The sequence below is a fragment of the Colletes latitarsis genome, chromosome 8 (genome assembly GCF_051014445.1).
Source record: "Colletes latitarsis isolate SP2378_abdomen chromosome 8, iyColLati1, whole genome shotgun sequence".
Classification (NCBI taxonomy): Eukaryota; Metazoa; Arthropoda; class Insecta; order Hymenoptera; family Colletidae; genus Colletes; species Colletes latitarsis.
Genome location: NC_135141.1, coordinates 18,775,285 through 18,796,870, shown reverse-complemented (window position 1 = coordinate 18,796,870; position 21,586 = coordinate 18,775,285). Strand labels below are relative to the sequence as shown.

The following is a 21,586-nucleotide window of genomic DNA, read 5'->3' as shown; positions in this document are numbered from 1 at the left end:
ACGATATAATTTGTTTTTAACCTACTTTTAATAGAGTATGTATAGTATCTAATGCAAAGATGAAGTTTGGTTACTTTTGTCTTTCTTTAAAATGAAATTTTCGAGATTTTTCTGATCAAAGAATAATCACAATATAATTTGGAAAATATTTATTTATTATTAATATAAATTGTCTATCGTCATTCAATCCATCCAAGTTAAATCGTGTTTTATCTTATTTTAATCAGAAAAACTTCACAAATATATTTGTAAAGATTCCACTAACAAAAGATAAAAAATAAATAAGTTTCACAATGTGTTATTCTTATTTATCCTTTGTTCGCTATCCTTTTTTACGTTCCTTTCTGGGAACTGAAAATTAACCATGCTTTTATAACTGTGAGACTTCAGTCCCGTGTTTCTCGCAGTTATCCAAGATTTTAATTTACGCTACAAATTTAAAAAGTAAGTTTGTCTGCACAAGTCGTACATATTTCTTGCCTAATAGCTAATTGTAAGATAGAAAATCGAAGCGAATAATTTTCGAAAGGTTGAACTAGACTGCAACGGATAGAGGAAGACCGCAGAGCAATTTTCAAGCTAGCCATTACGCAGGAAAGGCGCGCGAGATCGTTTCTTCAAATAGAAATCGTGCAGACCTTTTGGACGAAACTCGACCTGACGTCGATTGTCTGGTACGTTAGGTTCTCGTTATTTATGTAGTTTGGGTGTCAGCCAAATGCAGGTATACACGTTGCATTCGATTCACGTGTGCGTTTGGCTTATGCCGGTAAGTTCAAGTTCAACAAACTGGTGGACGCATTCTTCTCAATTTACTTTCAAACTCGATGGAACGTATTTCGAAACGCTTTCGAATTGAGATTGAATAATTCTGAATCGTAAATCTTTACCATGTAGACTTGATAGAGAAACTATTCGATCTCTTCTTCCTGGTTCTGCCGAACGTCCAAAATTTGTGCTTCGAGTCTTTCGTTTTTCCGTCGCGATACATGCGCGGCTGGTTATTCGTGATCTCGTCGCTGAACGGATTCAAGTGTTCCGGATAGTCGTATATGGAAACGCTGGGACGCCTAGATTGCGACATGATTCACCCTCGTTTCTTCCACAAGCTTCTTCGAGTTTTATCTCGGGAACGGCGTGAAATCGCAACGCCTTGTCAACGAAGTTCACCGATCCCTCGTCATGATTCTTTTGGCATCTGCATCGAGCTGAAAATACAGAAACGAACCCGGTTAATCTCTTATTGCAACCGCATCTTTATCTTTTCATACGTACTAAATAATCTATTTATTTCTAATCTATTTATTCACCCTTATTATTTAATATCTCAATCTACAGTCAGTCACGAAAATCTTCGTACACCCCCTAAAATGATCGTTTGATTACAAATGCTGTGCCGCTTTTCCTCCATATTTTGCCTCTTCCATCCGCTCTAAAAATATTATACTTACTTTCGTCAGTGAATAATACTCTTTCCCAAAATAATATATTCTCGTTTTTATGTTTATTTGCGAATTCAATTCTTTTAGAACAGTTGATGTCACTAACTAAGGGTTTCCTCCGCGGCACATGACCACGATATCCAGATTTTCTTGAAATTCTTCGAATATTTTCAGGGTGTATTGTTTTCCCAAAATCATTTTCTACTTCTGCGACTATTTTTGGAGCACTTACTTTTGAATCTTGGCGAATAATTTACAGTACAGATCAAACATCTCTATTACTTAGGATCTTAGGACGACCACTACGTATTTTATTTTCATATTTACTAGTTATTTTGAATTTTTTTATTATGTTATTATGTAATTTCACGTAAAGATTTCTTCTCCTTATACAATTAATTCCCGCATTTCAACGCTTGTTTCTCTCCTAGAAGCACCCATTGTCGCTAAATGATTGTTAGACATTATTCAACTGAATCACGACGCCATGACAACGTAAACAAAACATTATCGGGGAAGCCCAGGTATTATGTTTCAAAAATTTACTAAATTCATTAGATTTACTACCTTCGTATTTTAGTGTATAAACAATTTTGTGACATACAGATTTCGTTTTTTCCTCATTCTATAAAATATTCTTAAAAAAGCAATAAATTTGTATGTAGTTTAATTAATAATATAATACATAATAATAAATGAATATAATATTGTTGCGCCGGGGCGAGGCGTTTCTTAATGAACTCATAATGACACAAGAAATACAATGTAACACACAACTTATAAACACAAACTAGAAACTTTATTAACACAAATGGAACGACCGTCCACTACGAGGACTCTCGCGATACTCTCTTTCAAATTGTTGCCGGTTCCTCTAGCAACCGGAAAACACGGGATCTCGCTTCCGCTCGTTCGCAGAGGCAGCTTCACATCATTGCGGAACAGCCTTCACGTTGCCGCACAGTGGGCCGGATCAAAAATTTTAGTGACATTTTAGTATAACTCTTGAACCATTAAAGATATCAAAGTATGGTTTCCATAGAAAAATATTACAAAATTCTCCCGTTTTAATAATGTACAGAATATTTTGTAATTACTTCTACTATGTCTAATTAATTTTATATTTATGTTTATTTAATTGGTCTTTGCAATGTTTTAAATGTAATTGTTTCCAACAAATGTAGCGAAATGAACCAGAAGTGTATTCCTTATTTTATATATATTATTTTCTTAGACAATTTGTATTGAAAAATAAGAAGTGTATTCCTTATTTTAGATATATTATTTCCTTTGACAATTTATATTGAAAAACATTTAGTTTTTGGATTATATAGAAATATATAATCCAATATTATTCCAGATAATATTATTAAACACTGTAACAAAATGTTACAGTAAATAAATAGTTATACAGGGTGTTCCGCCACCGCTAGGAAAAATTTACATGAGCGATTCTAGAGGCCGAAATAAGACAAAAATCAAGAATACCAATTTATTGATGGAGGCTTCGTTAAAAAGTTATTAACAATTAAATTCAAAAATTTCAAATCGTTTTGGAAAAATTATTTTCGGTTGCAGGGGTCAATTACAATCATTTTTTATGAATGCACATATCCCCGAAATCCTACCCTCCTTCGAGAAAAAAATTCGGGTAGGTGGTGAAATTTCTCGGCGAAAAAAAAATTTTTCAAATCGTTCTAAAAAAATTATTTCCGATTGCAACGGTCGATTATAATCATTTTTTATGAATATATATACCCCGGAAATCCTATCCAGTTTGAAGAAAAAAATTCGAGAAGGTGAGAAATTTTTCAACAAAATTAAAAAATTTTAAATCGTTTTAAAAAAATTATTTTTGATTGCAGGGACCAATTATACTAATTTTTGGTCAATGGACATACCCTCAAAATCGTAACCATCTTTGAGAAAAAAATTCCTTACCTAAAATATAATTTCAGGCCAAAAATGCTTCCCGTAAATCATGCGAATCTTTAAAACACCATAACTTCTGAACGGATTGGACGATTTTAATGTTCAAACAGCCAAACGCCACGTATTTTAGTGTAGAATATGTAACAATTATAAAAATATTGGAAAGGTTGTTCCTTGGCCCCGTAATGTTAGAAAAACCCCATAAAAATGGTCCAATTTTCAAACAGCCATAACTCCTATAATAGTGCATATATTTCAATGAAACTTTTTTCTGAAGTAGAGCCCATAGGTACAAAAAAGTATTAGGCAACTTTTCTGTAAGGCGTCAAACAAAATTACTAAAAATGAAAAAGGAATTTTTAAGAAAAATCGACAGGGGGTAGGTGCCTAATTTTTTCGACGAAAAAAAAAAATTTCAAATCGTTCTGGAAAAATTATTTTCGGTTGCGGAGGTCAATTACAATTATTTTTGATGAATAGACATACCCCCGAAATCTTGCGCATTTTCGAGAAAAAAATTCAGTACGAGCGGAACTTTAAACGATAATAACTTTTTAACGAAGGCTCCATCAACATATTGGTTTTCTTGATTTTCGTTTTATTTTGCCCTCTAGAATCCCCCATTAAAGTTTTTCCCAGGGGTGGCCGGACACCGTGTATAGTAGAGGCTTATACTATCATTTTCATAAACGTACCATTTCCATACATATTTTTATAAATGCATAATTTTTTAAATTAACCCTACTTTAATACTTAACCTGAACTATTCCTATACATGTTTCTATAATCTGAACAGTTCTTTTAAAAAATTTATCATTATCCCGTAGAGTACCGATGATGAATACCGAATGCGCGTAAAATTACATGAGACTAACAACTTTGAACATTAATAATTCAGAAAGATGGATGAAGGTGGTTACGATTTTTATATATTATCTAAAAGAAAGTATCCTGAAAACATTGAGATATGTTCGAATGTAGGACAATTTGGGACTCAAAAGATATTCCTTGCCAATTGTAAAAATATCGACAATTTTCTGTAGTACATTCAACGTTACATTCCTAGTACAATAAATAAAATAACTTGAGTTGTAATTAATATTTTTTAATAGACAATAATGCTTTTTATTGTAGAAAAGAAACGAAGAAAAAACATTAAACGAGATCGTCAAAATACTGTGAAAAAGAAAGTACATTTTTCGAGCGTCAAACGTACATTTGAAAACGTTAAACTTTAACAGTTCGATACAGCTATAATTTATAGTTAATTTCACCAATTCTTTAATTTTTAAGGTCAGTAGATATTTGAAAGGTAATACCAATTGATTAAAAATCGATATGTGAAAGTTCATTTTTTGGTAAAACGTCACTAAAATCTTCGATCCAGCCCACTGTGTGCCGCAACAATGCATCTTCAATCCATCGCAACAATATTATATGAAATTGTTGCTTATTTTCTTTAAAATTACTATTTTAGAGGGTGTACGAAGACATTCGTGACTGACTGTATGTGTATTTCCCGGAATTCTATTCATATCATTGTCTTAGTTAACACATTTACTAAAAATTCCCCAAAAAATTGATTGTAAATGTAGTGGTATAATAATAAAAAAAAAATTGAAATTATGTAGGAAAAATGATTATTCCGAATGAATTTAACACTATTTCTACCGCAGTTTTATAGATATCCATTTCGATCAAAAGGTGTTTGTTGAAAGCTTTGCATTTGGATATAAGTAACTGTGGATGTTGTTTTTAACATCGAATTATCGAGTAGAAAATAATTTCAAGTTAAAATTTTAAAAGGTGTCTTTCCAAGCATATGCAAGGTGGGCCAGAATTTGAAATATAACTGAGCAGAGAGTGATTCTACGTGAGAAAATAAGAAACAAATTTCATATAACATTTTTTTATTCGAGGCTCCGTTTTTTGATAAAATTGACTTTATAATTTGTTTAGCTTTGTGAACGATTTAGTTGCAGTCTATTCTTCTACAAACATTATTAAAGCAGTACGAAGTGTTTCTACTGATAATTAATTTTTTATTCCTACTTCCTATTGCAATACAGTATTACAAGTATCGTTGAAGATGTCCTCCACTCTGCTGCGTGCACAAGTTTATTCGACGATTTAACGATATCTGAATAAACTATGTAGCAAACAGAATGTTTCCGTCATTGTAAATGTTTTTAAACACTATCTTGGACGGAAACAACAGCGATAGAAGAATAGACAATTAAATCGTTCACAAAGATAAACAAACTTTAAAGTCGATTTTCTCGAAAACGTGGTCTCAGACAAAAAAAATGTTATACCAAATGTTTTTCTCATTTTTTCACGTATTATCACCCCTTGCTCGATTGTACTACGAATTCTGGTCCACCCCTGTAGAGAATTCGGTTCAAAGTTCTTAAGCATTACCAAGTTTTGAAATTTCACCAGTCTTTTCGAGATCAAGGTCAGTAATCTTAAAAAAATGTAACAGGAAAATTGATTTTTTTATTTGTCTTCGAATAGAAATTCTCGAGTAAAAATTTTTTCAATTTTCTCTTTTCACACAATAAATATTCCTTTATCTTTTATCCGTAGTCAAGTAACGTTCAGTTTGACGAATCAATTTTAATTGCAAATATCCGAGCGTGAGTAATTTACCGTAATAACCCCGCGGAAAACATCGAGCATCGAGAATGAAGTGCAGATTTATTTTTAACATATTACGTACACTCGATTCCGTGGAAGTTGACGTTCACGGGAAGTTGAACCTGGCTAGCAAGAAATAGTTTTACAACCAACGCGCAAATCGCTATATGTATTTCGTTCATTGAGTTCAGTTTACTATACCACCCAAAACAAATAGGAGATCGTGTTTCCGATCGATTCGGGAACATTAATCAAACATACAGGATGAATCGCGTAACTTCGTAGTCTCTATAAAACTAATATTATATTTATTCTGTCATGACCAACAATAAAAAGAAAAAAACAAGTTGATATCAAAATGTGTTTCACTGAGAAATCGGTAACAACGGAAACAAAAAATAGATATTTTATATCAATAATAGTCGGAAAAAAACAATGGTGTGATCCAGGCGAAATATCTGGATCTATAACAAAAAAATATTTGTACCGAAAAGATCTAGTATTTTGTTTATCATGGAATACGAAAGGAATAATTTATTACAACTTTTTCCATTAAACCATCCCATTAATTCAGTAGTTTATTGTCAATGATTGCAACGAATGAATGAATGCATAACGATAAATTCTCTATTCATACAGGATGATCACGCTATCACTAGCGAGCGATTTTTTCGAAACCTTTCCAATTAGAAAAAACTAGAAGAGAAAAAAGTTTTACAATTTCTTATGACCAATAAGACAGTGCATATCAATTTTGTATATTTCCATTACTTTTCAAGAAATAAAAGTAACCTTCAATTCTTTAAATGGAATGCCATGTATCTTTTTATGTCACTGATTAAATAAATTTGAGTAAAAACAATATTGTTGAATTTATTTAAAATCTACACTATATATATATTTACATTTGTCGACTGTATTTGAATATTGTGCAACTGGTAAAATTGAAATTTTTTAATTTGTTTGATTCAAGCATCGCAGAGCACGTTCTCGTCAAATATACAGGGTGTTTGGCCATCCTTGGGAAAAATTTTAATGGCCGATTCTAGAGGCTAAAATAAGACGAAAATCAAGAATACTAATTTGTTGATGGAAGCTCCGTTAAAAAGTTATTAACGTTTAAAGTTCCGCCTGTAGAACGGCAATCTGCGAATAGCTGCGTGCGCGCGATAGTAGTTCTCATCAACAGGCGAGGTATACGGATAGACCTTACATTCAATGTATTTTTTCGATCCATTTTTCTAAGGCTCTAAAGCTCTATTAATATGCATTGTTTGCTTTTGAATGATTAAAATCCTTCAATCCGTCTAGAAGTTATGATTTTTTAAACATACGCATCGGGGAAACATTTCTGGCCACACAGTATATTTTTGGTAATGAATTTTTTTTCTAGAAAGTACGTAGGATTTCGGGGGTATGTCTATTCACCAAAAATGATTGTAATTGATCCCTGCAACAAAAAATAATTTTTCCAGAACGATTTGAAATTTTTTAATTTCACCGAAAAGTTTCAGCAACTACCCCCTGTCGATTTTTCTTAAAAATTCGTTTTTCATTTTTAATAAATTTGTTTGACGCCGCATGGAAGTGTTGTTTAGTACTTTTTTGTAGGTATTCATGAGCTCTACTTCCAGACTAAATTTCAATGAGATACACTCACTATTGTAGGAGTTATGGTCGTTTGAAAATTGGATCATTTTTAAAGGGTTTTTCTCACTTTACGGGGTCAAGGATCAACTTTTCGAATATTCTTAGAATTTCTACATATTCTTCACCAAAATACGCGTTGTTTGCATTTCGAAACATTAAAATCCTCCAATCCGTTCAGGAGTTACGACATTTTAAAGATTCGCACGAAATTTCAGGGAAGCATTTCTAGTCTCACAGTAGATTTTCGGTAAAGAATTTTTTTCTCGAAAGTGCGTAGGATTTCGGGGGTATTTCTGTTCAACAAAAATAATTGTAATTGCCCCCTGCAACCAAAAATAATTTTTTCAGAACGATTTGAAACTTTTCGCCGAATTTCAGGGAAATTAATATTCATGGTTAAACATTGTACTTTCGGTAAAGAATTATTTTCTTGAAAGTGCGTAGGATTTCAGTGGTATGTCTATTCACCAAAAATGCTTCTAATTGACCCCTGTAACTAAATATAATTTTTTTTATTATGATTTGAAATTTTTTAATTTCGTCTAAAGATTTCAATACCTATTCGAATTTTTTTCGCGAAAGTGGGTAGGATTTTAGGGGTATGTGTATTCACCAAAAATGATTGTAATTAATCCTCGCAACCAAAAATAATTTTTTCAGAATGATTTGAAATTTTTCAATTTAATTTTTTAATGACTTTGTAACGAAGTCTCCATCAACTAATTGGTATTCGTGATTTTCATCTTATTTTGGCCTCTAGAATCGCTCATGTAAATTCTTCCCAGGGGTGGTCGAACACCCTGTATAAATATTCGAAATTTATTTCTAGCGTTCGATCAACTATAAAATATTCAAATAGATATTATTGGAACAGTTCCAGCCTTATAAGCAATAGACAGTTACTCATGATAATGTCTCAGCTGTTGCTTCCTTATCATCGTGTCGAAATAATAAATACGATGAAGCTCGTCGAGTAACCAGTTCGACGGATCTCGACCTTGGACCGTGCTAACTATTTCGATGCGATATTCGTATCGCGAAAGGAATAAAGCATATTAACCAATGAAGATGGATAAGAGGGAAACGATTTGGAGCGAGCTGCAATATAATTGCTGAACGTGCGCGCACCGTACTGTCTCGTTACGCCAATTGTCAGTTCAAATCGATCGACCTGCGGACTCGTCCAATTGAACATTATTGCGCACCAATGATTACAAAGCAAGGATGAAACCTTAAGTTAATCCATTGAACTCGGAAACGGCGCGCATCTGCCGTTAACCCCGCTCGAATCCAAAAAAAACTACAATAACTGTGTCAACCATTTCATTCCCAATCTATTAAAAAGTAAAATTAACTTCTTGCAATATTGGATTTGTTGGGAATTATTAACTCGTGAAATTTTTTTCAGGTATTTGTTTCCTTAAATAATAAGTACATTTAATTTTTGTCTAATTACATTGAACAGATAATCTAATTTTCTGAAACAAATTTGTTTCTAGTTCTTGATAGAACAGATCTTGAAAAAGAAGAAAAGAAAAATAAGTATTTCGAATTTCGAAACCTTACTTTCTCGATTCTAAAAGTTAAGTTTCGATCCATCTCGTATGGAGAACACTACCAAACAAAACCAGCCCAGTCAAGGACGAAGATGCCATTAACTCGACACTAAAACGGATAAATTACAAGTCAAACGAAGTATAAACTGAGAAGATAATATGATGACCCAGCACTCGGTCACTACGTCGTAACAGGCTAAAACGTTTTATCGGACAACGTGACCCACCAGTGAGTCACATTATTTTTTACATTTTGGCGAGAAAAACATCTACATAAAGTATAAACGCCAGAAGTAATTATATCATCGATGGAAAACGTTTCGAAAAAATGAACGTTGCTGTCGTGTTAATTATATTGTCCAAGAATACCAAAATTTTAATTCAAAATTTAATTCAATACCGAATTTTATTTTGGCGTTGAACTCATCCTCGTTTGTGAATCACGTATTATGTAGAAACACTAAATGTTTCATTGCAGTCAAAGTAGCGCCTAAACTGGTTTCTCTAATTAATTAAGTGCGTTGGCCTTCCAAGCAATTAATTATCGTGTGTACAGAAATTAAATATTACAACAATTTTATCGCGTTTTCAAGGAAATCTGATATCGATTTCACCGAAATTCAGGTTGCCATCGATATCTCGTTGTATCGTCGTCAACATTCACTCGAATTATCTCACGATAATTCACTTCTGGAGATAAGGCATTCTAGAATATAGTATACGTATTTGTAACTGTCTTTGTGTTGAAGATTGTTCAACAATCGTGACGCAAGTTCATCAACGGGTTCCAGATCAGAAACGAACTGCGAGTGCAATGAGCTAATTGAGCTAATTGCGTTCGTTAGTCATTCCTTGTAAGCGCGTGATACTTTTGCTCGATTCTTAGAGGACATATATTCTTCCGATAAGGAATATCTGCGAAATGCTCCAAGTTTTCAAAGCAATCAAAGATATAGAATGTATACCTTTTTTTCTAGCTCATGTAAATCAAATTTATTTGGCGAAAGACCCTCTAAAATTTCATCTTGATGTTGCTTGACTTTCACACTGTCTCGATCTTCAAAATCATTAGATATATCGAGAAATTTTCTAAACAAATATTTTAAGATTTCTAATAAAAAAAATGACATGGCGTGTGAGTATAAAATGTGATAGGAATGTCAAAAAATTACTTTCTCAGCCATTTTCATTCCGAATTCGTAATCATCAGTAATTATTTTACGTCACAATATTTTCGTAAGTTATTTAAACAAGTTATTAGACTAGCATAAAATTTCGAGTTTCAAGTGTCCCATTCTTATTTTAAATATATGAAACGTCTAAATATATAGTTGTTTAAATTATGTATAATATTGATATTCGATATTACAAGCAACCTTTACACGAGTATCGTCAGAAGGGTGAAACTTTGAAAGGCAGTCTCAACCCTTAAATTTGAGCTGTCGTAATAAAAAAATGAAAGATTCCTTGATTTTATTTGCTTTTGAAACGTGCAAAGTTTCGTCAAAGCGGGATATTTTTTGCGAGATCATCGCCTAACCGATTTCTTAAACGAGTGACGTCGCAAAGGTGACAATTCATCATATTACGCGTCTGTTTTTGCTTCGCGAACATGTGGCACAGCTAATTATTCTGGCTCCAGGATTTTTTTCAGTTTGTCTGGCAGGCGTCTGAATTTATAAGAATGGAATGTTCGAGGAAGGGAAATCAAGCTACGAGTAAAATGTAATTGTAATTTATGAGTTGCATAATTTACTATTATAATAATTATTCCTTTTTTATTTTGATAAATTCTGTCTCAGAAAAAAACATTATCCATCCGCATAGATCTCAGATATGCAGATGTACATTCAGAAGCAAAAGTTTACTTGTATTCTAAAAATTAATTGATATTATTATATTTATTAACCGAAGAACCCTTTGGTATTGGAAATGTTTTTAGAAAGTAACAATATTTATTAATTATAAATATCCAGTGTACTCTTTGCGTTCCTTTTTTGACATATAACAACTATATTCAATAAATATCGAGCTTGCAAAGACAACAACGAGCTCTCATAATTTCAATTAATGAATTTATTTGAACGTACCTATTATCAAATGATAAATTTTTAAAATAAATTTTTTTGTTGGCCTGCTAAGTAATAATTATTTTAGTTCTTTACAAAATTGTTAAAGACAGAAGCTTGACTGTGCAGATGGCCAAAGAGCGCTAAATATAATTAACGATAACAACTGGTTGCTTATTAGTAGTGGACTATGTAAGGAAATAATTTATTTTGAATATTCTTGTTAGTATACCTCGGTTTCTCGTGACCTACATATTAGCTCTAGTGTATACAGGGTGTTATCTGGTGACTGAGACGAGCCATAGCTTTATTTCAAATAAAGTCAGAAAAGAATGATAAGCAAATATTTTGCACTGTTTAACGTGCCCTATTACACTAATGTAAACTTTGTTCACAGATAGGTACAATCGAATTTTGTTTAAATATAAAATTCACTGATTCTTGCACATAAATCGATTCCTTGGTAATTGCATTTTGCAACTGCGTCAACGTATCTGCAAAAAATATTTTATAATAATATGATAAAGCGTATTAAACGGTGCGAAATTTTCCTCTCATTTTTGTTTAACTTCGCTTGAAATAGAATTATGGCCCGACCCAGTTACTAGATATATCCAGTATTGTACATAGCTTGTTGAACCTGACTGTATGCGTAAATGCTAATAGTTTCCCGGATAGTTATTCGAACAAAACGGCGCACGAAAGTCGATGGTATGATACGAAACGAATAATACATATAAAGAAAGTATTTAGCGCGCAGAAAGTAACAGACGGATAAAAGAGTATCATTGGTCAAATAAAAGAGAAAAGCACTCGCAGAACAGTGAATTCGCGTTAACACAGAGGAAGAAAACACGGACAAGCGCAAAATTATGTGTGCGTCAGTAATTAAGATGCATCATCGAGCAGCATATATTACGTAAAAGATGTACCGTTCTCTATTTTCGTAATCTAGGATTAGATGGCTCGTTAACTGGGTTAACGCGATATTGTGTTTCGCGTAACGCAAGAAATCTCGAGGAACATCCAGTTAATTAGTTTCATTTAAACATGGTTGAGAACCGCTACATCTCAACGAACCTGAATTTCCATAAAATTCTTTATGAAAATCAGCATTTTTTGCATCCCAGTGTCGATGAATTATGCACGATTGTTCGACATTCTACTTGAACGAAGATTAATATTAACCCTTTCGTTTACACAACTATGCAGTTACATATGTAGATTATATTTTAATATTTTAATAATATCATACTTGTAATTCCACTACCCACGATGTTACGATCAAACTATCTTCTAAACTAATATTTTTTTGCAATGAGTGACTTGATACTTTTGCGTAGGAAATAACGAATTGCAAATGATATATTAAAAAATGTTTAATTCTATTTATAGGGCCTAGGAAACTATACAACTTTTGTCTGAAACATTTTTTGATATCGTCAACAGTTTTGAAATTATGCGAGATAGAAAAGTGTATTTGGCAGTAGACCAGCGATGGGTCACGTCTGCTGATTTAAGCCTCATGCAATGACACAGGTATGGGTCACGTCGCCATGATGTGTTAAAGCTAATGATTAAGAACCTATAAATGAAACTGTTCATAAATTTTGATTGTGTTGCGCAGAAATAGAAATAGTATGAAATCTTCTCGCGCACAATTGTATTCTTTTACGACAGTCTGTTCATTCTTATTAAATAAAAAACGCATATAAAAATAAGCAAATCATTTATTTCTTTTACCTCTTTTATCATTCTCAAAATCCTCGACATTTTGGAAGTCTCGCACATTTTTTAAGCCAATGGCGGATACAACAAAATCTATTATTTGAATTTTAATCGCTCTAAGCAATTTTTTTATTGTTTGAGAAATAAACTATCGTCGAACTTTAATTTCTAGGACTGGCATTCTCGAAATTTTTTCATAATTTTTTGTTGATTGCCCGGTCTGAATTTTCCTAGAGCCACCATTGATGCAAGACGAAGTCGTAAGGCGTGTATTATGTTTACGATGGCTGTTGCAATTACTTTGACGTGTAGTAATCCTTGCCAGCCCTCGCATGTGGTTTGCACGTTTACGAGCGCTTTGTACGATAAACAAGAAATCGATGAATAATAAACGGAGCGTCGAGACGATTCGCTGATAGATCAACGATCATTTTTGAAAAATGTACACTTATGAGTAAAAAATCAGTTTTTGAACGTTTCTTTTACAATTTTCTACTTAACAAGCGTTTGTTCGAGATTTAAAAAAAAACGGCAAAACTTTGAAAAAATTTTCAGATCGATTTCCTTTCGAGAAAGAAATCACATAGCGTTCACCGAGTTTTCACCTTTGCGTGTCGTGTAAATCTAAAAAGATCGCGATACTTCATTCCGCGAGTCGCTCGGGGGAGATTTAAAATTGAGATGCTTTTTCCAGCAGTATTAATGGCCGTATCTTGACAACTTAATTCGACATCGTTTCGAGACTGTTCCCTCGTTTAAACGAAAGGACAATTTAGACAAAGTCAAGTTAATTTGCGGCTAATTTACATCGAACCTTTAACGCGTTCTGCTTTTCATACCTGACCAGAATTTTCCGGTTTATGTATTACATAAAGGATGCTTTTATTACAAAGAATATAAACATAATTCTTGAATTTTCGATTTGAAATCCTCTTAAATAAAATAATATAATAAAAATGTACAAAGATACACAATTTGTAAAAATATAAGGAACGAAGAAAAATCAAATGATCATTATTTTATACTGACGTGGATGCAATACGTATGATCGCCAATTTTTATTTTTATGAATACTAAAAATCGAGTATTGTCATATCCTGCAAACATTCATATCAACTTCAAATATTGAGATTGTTGGTTAAACTTTTATCTAACGTTTTTGTCTACTTCGTTTGAATAATTTTTAAAATTATATAAGAAAGAATATCTAGCTTAAGAATATGATACAATATTGTAAAACAGGAATATTCGAATAAATCTAACAATCTTAACATTCGCTTCGATGGAACAACAACTTTGATTAGATTTTTATCAAACAATAAAAATGTCCATTTTTATAAGCTGATTTAAAGCCGATTGTATAAATTTAACAATGCCACGTCAGAGTATTATTCCTTAATCGCGATTTTGCGTTTGTGTGGTCGTCCAAATGGAAGAAACTCGGTCAGAACGGTCTACCTATACTTCAGAACTTTGCACGAAATCTTTGCATAGAATATATAGCGCTGGACATTGATAAAAGGTCGTTCCAGTTACGTGACACGCAAAACTGAAATTCTGGTCGATAAATCTTAACCGCGTTTAGATGACCATGCTTATATCGAGGGCCATTAAATTTCACAGAAAAAGAGCCGTATTTGTCGCGCTACATGTGGCTCGTATACTATACATGCATGTATAGTTATTAGAACTGACTATAGATGCTTGCAAAATTATTTCCTACTTTGAGATGCACGAGAAAGTAGGATAATTTCTACCATTTTGATCATATTTACGATCACCTTCCTTTATAATTCTCAGCGAGAGAAAAAATAATTCTGATAGTTACTATAATATAGTTAATACTCTGATAGTTAATATTCTAATAATTCTAATTGTTAAGATTCTGATAGTACTGATAGTTTTGGTAGTTAATATTCTAATGGTTCTGATAATTAATATTCTAATAGTTTTGTTACTTGATATTCTATCATCCTTTATAATTCACAATGAGGGCACAAATAATTGTTATTTGATATTCTAATGGTTCTAATAGTTAATATTACGACAGTTTTGATAGTTAATATACTAACAATTCTAATAGTTAATATTCTGCTAGTTAATATTATAACAGTTGTGATAGTTAATATTCTAATTATACTAATAGTTAATATTCTAGTAATTCTGATAGTTAATATTACGACAATTTTGATAGTTAATATTCTAATAATTCTAATAGTTAATATTCTGATAGTTCTGATAGTTTTAATAGTTAATACTCTGATGGTTCTGATAGTTAATATTCTGATAGTTTGAATAGTCAATAGAACAATGAAATACAGTGGAAAAGAATTATTGATCTACCAAGATTTTCAATTTTATTCGTTTTCACTGAAACATTTACGTTGTTATCATACACAAATCTTCTCAATTTAAAACACAATTTATACATATAGATGTGAGCTATTAAAGGAAGTATATTTGAAATACTGTTAAAAATCTAAAAAACTCGTTATCTAATTTGTAACAACGCAAATAGTAGAGGGAAATTATTTGTCAATTAATATTATTTGTGCAATAACCGTAATTTTGACAATTTCGATTTAATCAGCAGAGTGAACAAACTTTAATTTGTATAAGTTTTCTTTAGAATAAATCAATTTCTTCACAGTCCAACTTAGTCCACATATTTTCAACGCTAGATAAAAAACGAATATTTCGAATACTTTACCAAAAAGAACCAATGTCCGTATATTTGCTTTTTGCATGTTGTAAAAATTGTGAAAACTATTTTTCAACAAAAAACGAGAAAAAAAACGAAACTGTGTCTATATCATTGCACGTTTTATGAATAACTTTATTCGAAGAAAACTTTCGAAAAACGAATTTTTCAAGCTCGAAGATTTATTGTGCAATGTCGCCCGATCGACCGAGATCCTAAAAATACTTTCGTAAATCCCGTAGTATCCGTGTTTCTGGGTGAAAGCCAGATAACCGTCGCAAATTCTACAGCATCGGTAAATAGTTTCTGTTTTTGACGGCCTTTTTCTTTCCTTTTTCCGCTCCTTTCGAACTTTCGACTTTGTCTCTACGCTAAAGACTCCGTAATTAACTTTTGATTAGAGACGTGATACCAAAATGGCGTCGCGTATCTAAGCAACTGTGAATTATACAGGGTGTTCGGCCACCCCTGGGAAAAATTTTAATGGGGGATTCTAGAGGCCAAAATAAGACGAAAATCAAGAATACCAATTTGTTGATGGAGGCTTCGTTAAAAAGTTATTAACGTGTAAAGTTCCAGCCGTACTGAATTTTTTTCTCGAAAATGCGCAAGATTTCGGGGGTATGTCTATGCACCAAAAATGATTGCGATTGACTTCCATCACCGAAAATAATTTTTTTAGAATAATTTGAAAAATTTTCTTATCGCCGAAAAATTTCAGCACCTACCCGATTTTTTTTCTCGAAAGTGGATAGGATTTCGGAGGTATGTGTATTCTTCAAAAATGATTATAATTGACCCCCGCAACCGAAAATAATTTTTCCAGAACAATTTGAAATTTTGGAATTTAATTGTTAATAACTTTTTAACGAAGCCTCCATCAACAAATTGGTATTCTTGATTTTCGTCTTATTTTGGCCTCTAGTATCCCTCATTAAAATTTTTCCCAGGAGTAGCCGAGCACCCTGTATAAAAATAATAACATTAAAATAATTATATGCATAAAATAGACCTCTACTTTCAGATATATTACAGTTAAAGTTTAGAGTAAAAATACTTAACATGGTCAAAGTACTAAAAATCGTTCACGAACTGAATTTGTTCTTAAAACGTATGTAGAAAGACGTACTATGATTGCAGCAGCAAGTGATGAACAATTAGCGAAGTGGAAGGACTTTAATGAATCTTACTAATGTATAAATTAATTGGACCATGATAAGTTTACATTACATTCGGAGAAAACAAGTCTAAAACTTCTACGGAGTATATAATTAATGGTGGGCTCGAACAGTTTGATACAAACATTTTTCTTAATGAAACTAGAGTTTTTCTTCTTTCATTATGCGTGCTCTTAATACATATATCTCTATGCCCTCAATGGCGTCGAGTAGTTTTAATGTGGCATTTCGTAGGTAAAAGAATGCAAAATTTGCAAAACTAGCAAAATAAACTTTGTTTACCTAATACAAAAATTCTAAAACGTCCGATTACTGGCACATTTTTTATTAATTTTTGCCTCCTGAATCGGCCGTTGAAATGGACACCACACATTGAGATACAACTTGTGTATCCATTGCAACCGTTAATAATTTCTGTTCAAGTCGAGAGTATAAGCAAAAGATGGTCGTCAAACGCATACGCGAGCCTATCGGTTACACCGATGCGTACGTGGGTTCATCGTCCCCTAAAAGATTAAATAAGCGTCGCCTAAAATAATTGTTAAACGATAGAAACTTCGATCAATAGTGTGGAACGAAAAACGCTGAGTTTCATCTCGTGGCAATTTTGTGAAATAGAACAATTTGTAACAGGAATAAAAAATGGTTTAAAATTACGTAGAAATTATACATTCTGCTGTACGGGTTGTAATTTTCGAGTTTTATTGTTAAACGGCACAGCAATTTTATAAAAACAATTTCAGAAATGAAATGCAAAATTGACGGAGAAACAGTCGAAAGTGACGAAACGAAATAAGGAAATTTTGCCAGACTTCGAGTTGCATTGGCGATTCGTGAAACGTTAATAGAACTAAAATGAGAAGTTTTATCACACCTGCATACTCGCTAGACTTAACGTCTCAGATTTCTATTTGTTCCGCTCTATGCAACGTAAACTTTTTGCTACGCGATTTCGAAATGCTAAAAACGTTCGAAAAATAAGGGTTTTATCAAATATATTATAACACGTTAATAAAGAAATTTTCCATAAAATTAAATAATTCTACGTTTAAAAACAAGTTGAAAAAAAACATTTGAAACAACTCGTATTTTATTTCGCGCATGCGCTATGAATCTTCAAAGTTGATTTTCTCGAAAACATGGCTTCGAACGAAAAATGTTATTCTTTCATTTTCACTTATTTTTGCACATAGACCCTCTGTCATACCATTCCCAAAGTAACAGTTAGTAATTACATTATAATTAAATAAAAAGTGTAGTAAGCGAAAATATTTGATATATTATGCGAGTCACTAAGAACCACAAACACTTTCTTCTGTGTTTCTTCTACGAACAGCGAAAAGATGCGACACAGAGTGTTGTAATCGACGAAGATAATCATGAAATTCCGTTCGACCGTTCCCTCGTTACGCCTGACTCTTTAGTGCTTCTTTATTATGTTCTTCGACGACATGCTCCAGTCGTTTCCCAGGTGATATGTATTGCCTCCATTGTGCGAACGAATGCTCCACTCGTCGGAAAGAACGAAACGTGTTAACTCGTGTACAAGGCGACGCTTCGCGAGGGTTCATTCCTAGGAAATCCATAATATCCTTTTCACGCATGTTGCGTCAGAATCGCAGGCGAGAACGTGCGAACAAACTGATCTCGTAACTTCCTTTGTCTAATTACGACCCTCTTCCTTTCTCTTGTATCGTCTCGATACAGAGAAAGGGACGGAGTTAAGCAAAATTTAACGATTATCGTGTCGTCGAGCCAGTGATTGATCCTCTGCGATTCTGTGTCGAGGTATACTTGACATCGTACGAGGGTCGTTCAATAAGTCCTTAGAAAATCCAAGACCTGGCGCTCGTAGCATCGAAAATGGTTTGTTTTTAATAAGTATCATGACTCACTAGATAACTCTCAAAGTTTCAGTTACATCTACCACATGGTTTCATTTTTATCGTCGATTGAAGAAAGGAACTTCCTCTTGCATCGAAGCAATGCACGGATGCACACCTGTGCAGTTTCGATGGCCAAAATCATGGAATTAAAGTTCGAATTATTACAACATCCACCGTATTCATTGGATTTGGCCCCCAGTGACTTTTTTTTATTTCCAAACTTAAAAATATGACTCGGCGGACAACGGTTCATGTCGGACGAAGAGGTCATCGCCCAAACAGATGCCTATTTTGAGGACCTTCCGAAATTTTATTGTTCAGATGGCTTAAAAATGTTGGAGAAACGCTAGGAAAAGTGTATAGAGCTAAAGGAGATTATGTTAAAAACTTATAGGGCTAAAGGAGATTATGTTAAAAAATTAAAAAAAAAATCGTACCTAAAATAATTTGTTTTTCTATCTTTTTCTAAGGAATTATTGAACGATCCTCGTATTTCATTCCAGTCGATTCGTAGTGTTATGATTCGTTGCAAGCATCTAATAATTATTTCATCAGTATTTGTAATACAATATGATTAAGACAAGATTAAGGTCAATTAAATCATGTGTTTAAATTACTGCGGCGTGCATGAAATTTTAATGTCTGTGGAATTACGAGAGTGTGAGCGAGAAGGGGTCAAGTCGATTTCGTCAGGTCATCGAACGACGAATTTGAAAGAAGTGTCGCCGGACGATCGAGAAAAAAAAAGAAATTAGAGCATTGACAGTGAACAGTCGTGTTGTTTTTTTGCTCTAAATATACATACAATTACTCATAAAATTGAGCGTACACCTCCATGGGCAATGATGATTAGTGGAAAAATAAACAAAAATAGATATTCTTAAAACTAAAGACAGAATATAGGTATACTTTATTTTGATTATTGAAATTATTAAAAACCCCTCCACAATCACTGGATATTAATCCAATTGAGCACCTGTATTTAACAATAAGGCAGACACAACAGCTAAGATTGAGGAAATATGGAAAAATATTCCGAGTTTAATAATGAAAAACTACTCAAGTCAATGCCTAGACGTTTAAAGCCAGATATATACAGATGCACAAGGTTACGCAACAAAATATTAAAATTACGTTTAAATTTGTTATTTTTGTACAATCTAATATCTGTACGGTTAATTTTGTGACGATGAAATACGAATATTTTTACGTTTAGCGTTCAATATTAAAGAATTAACTGCTGAAATATCCAAATAAAGTATGCAGGGTGTTCGGCCATCCCAGGGAAAAATTTGAATGGAAAATTCTAGAGGCCAAAATAAGACGAAAATCAAGAATACCAATTTGTTGATGGAGGCTTCGTTAAGAAATTATTAACGTTTAAAGTTCCGCCCGTACTGAATTTTTTTCTCGAAAAGGCGCAGGATTTCGGGATTATGACTATTTACAAAAAATGATTGTAATTGACCTCTACAACTAAAAATAATTTTTTCAGAATGATTTGAAAATTTTTTTTTTCATCGATTTAAGCACCTGACGATTTTTCATAAAAATTCGTTTTTGATTTTTAATAAATCTGGTTGACGTTGTACGAAAATGTTGTCTAATACTTTTTTGTAGCTACGTATGAGCTCTACTTCAGAAAAAAATTTCATTGAAATATATTCACTATTGTAGGAGTTATAATCGTTTGAAAACTGCACCATTTTTATGGGGGTTTTCTCACTTTACGAGGTCAAGGAACAACTTTTTCAATATTATTACAATTTCTACACATTCTTCACTAAAATACGTGTTATTTGGCGTTCGAAACGTTAAAATCGTTCAATCCGTTCAAAAGTTATGATATTTTAAAGATACGCACGAAATTTTGGAGTGACATTTCTGGCCTGAAATTATATATATTTTTGGTAAAGAATTTTTTTATCGAAAGTATGTAGGATTTCGGAGGTATGTGTGTTCACCAAAAATGATTGTAGTTGATTCCCGCAACTAAAAATAATTTTTTCACAGTGATTTGAAAGTTTTTAATTTAATTTTTTAATAACTTTTTAATGAAGCCTCAGTCAAGTAATTGATATTCTGGATTTTCGTTTTATTTTGGTTTCTAGAATTTCCCATTAAAATTTTTCCCAGGGGTGGCCGAACACCCTGTATATTCTGTCTTTACTTTTGAAAATGTCTGTTTTTATTTATTTTTCCGCCAATCATCATTGCCAACTTAGATGTACGCTCAATTTTGTGAATAATTATATCTCTATTCTAAATAACAGTCTTTTTCTTCCTCTAGAATTCCTACAGGCCACGTCGCGTAGTAAATACAATATTCCAAATTTTAGATCGAAGATTGAGTATAATCATTGTACATTCATGGTAAAAAACATAAAGATTGTTCAGTACGCTCCAACTATAGCTCTATTAACACGTTCGTTACCAGATCCAAACCGTATAATATTCTGCAGGAGTAAAATTTTGACTTTAGACCATTGTAAACTACATAACCTAAAATTTGTTTCAGTACTTATTTTTGTAACCTTGCTAACATTCACAAATTCTACCCAAATTTATTTTCCTCGATATCCCAATTTGAGAATTAATTTTTCTAATTCCATAGTAAATCATCCATACAGTGAATCACAGTTAAAATCGTACACCACATATGAAAATATGTTTAACTCGAAAAAAGAAGTTTAGGAATGATTTGGAAAAAAATAAGGCAGTCATATATTGTAAATATATCTGTATTTATTGTGTAATAATGACAAAAGAAATGAATATTGCTTAACATAAAAAAAATACAGTTA

At 32.6% G+C, this 21,586-nt stretch overlaps 1 protein-coding gene across 2 annotated transcripts in view; it reads right to left on the bottom strand.

The window, feature by feature from the left end:
• LOC143344639 (uncharacterized) overlaps nt 1-21,586 on the bottom strand; it is a 51,760-nt gene that overhangs the window by 12,440 nt on the left and 17,734 nt on the right. For both annotated transcript variants that reach the window (XM_076770889.1, XM_076770888.1), the window contains exon 2: nt 891-1,208. In XM_076770889.1, the coding sequence (XP_076627004.1) occupies nt 891-1,084 (194 nt within the window). In that variant the 5' untranslated portion in view covers nt 1,085-1,208. The remainder of the gene's footprint in view (nt 1-890; nt 1,209-21,586) is intronic.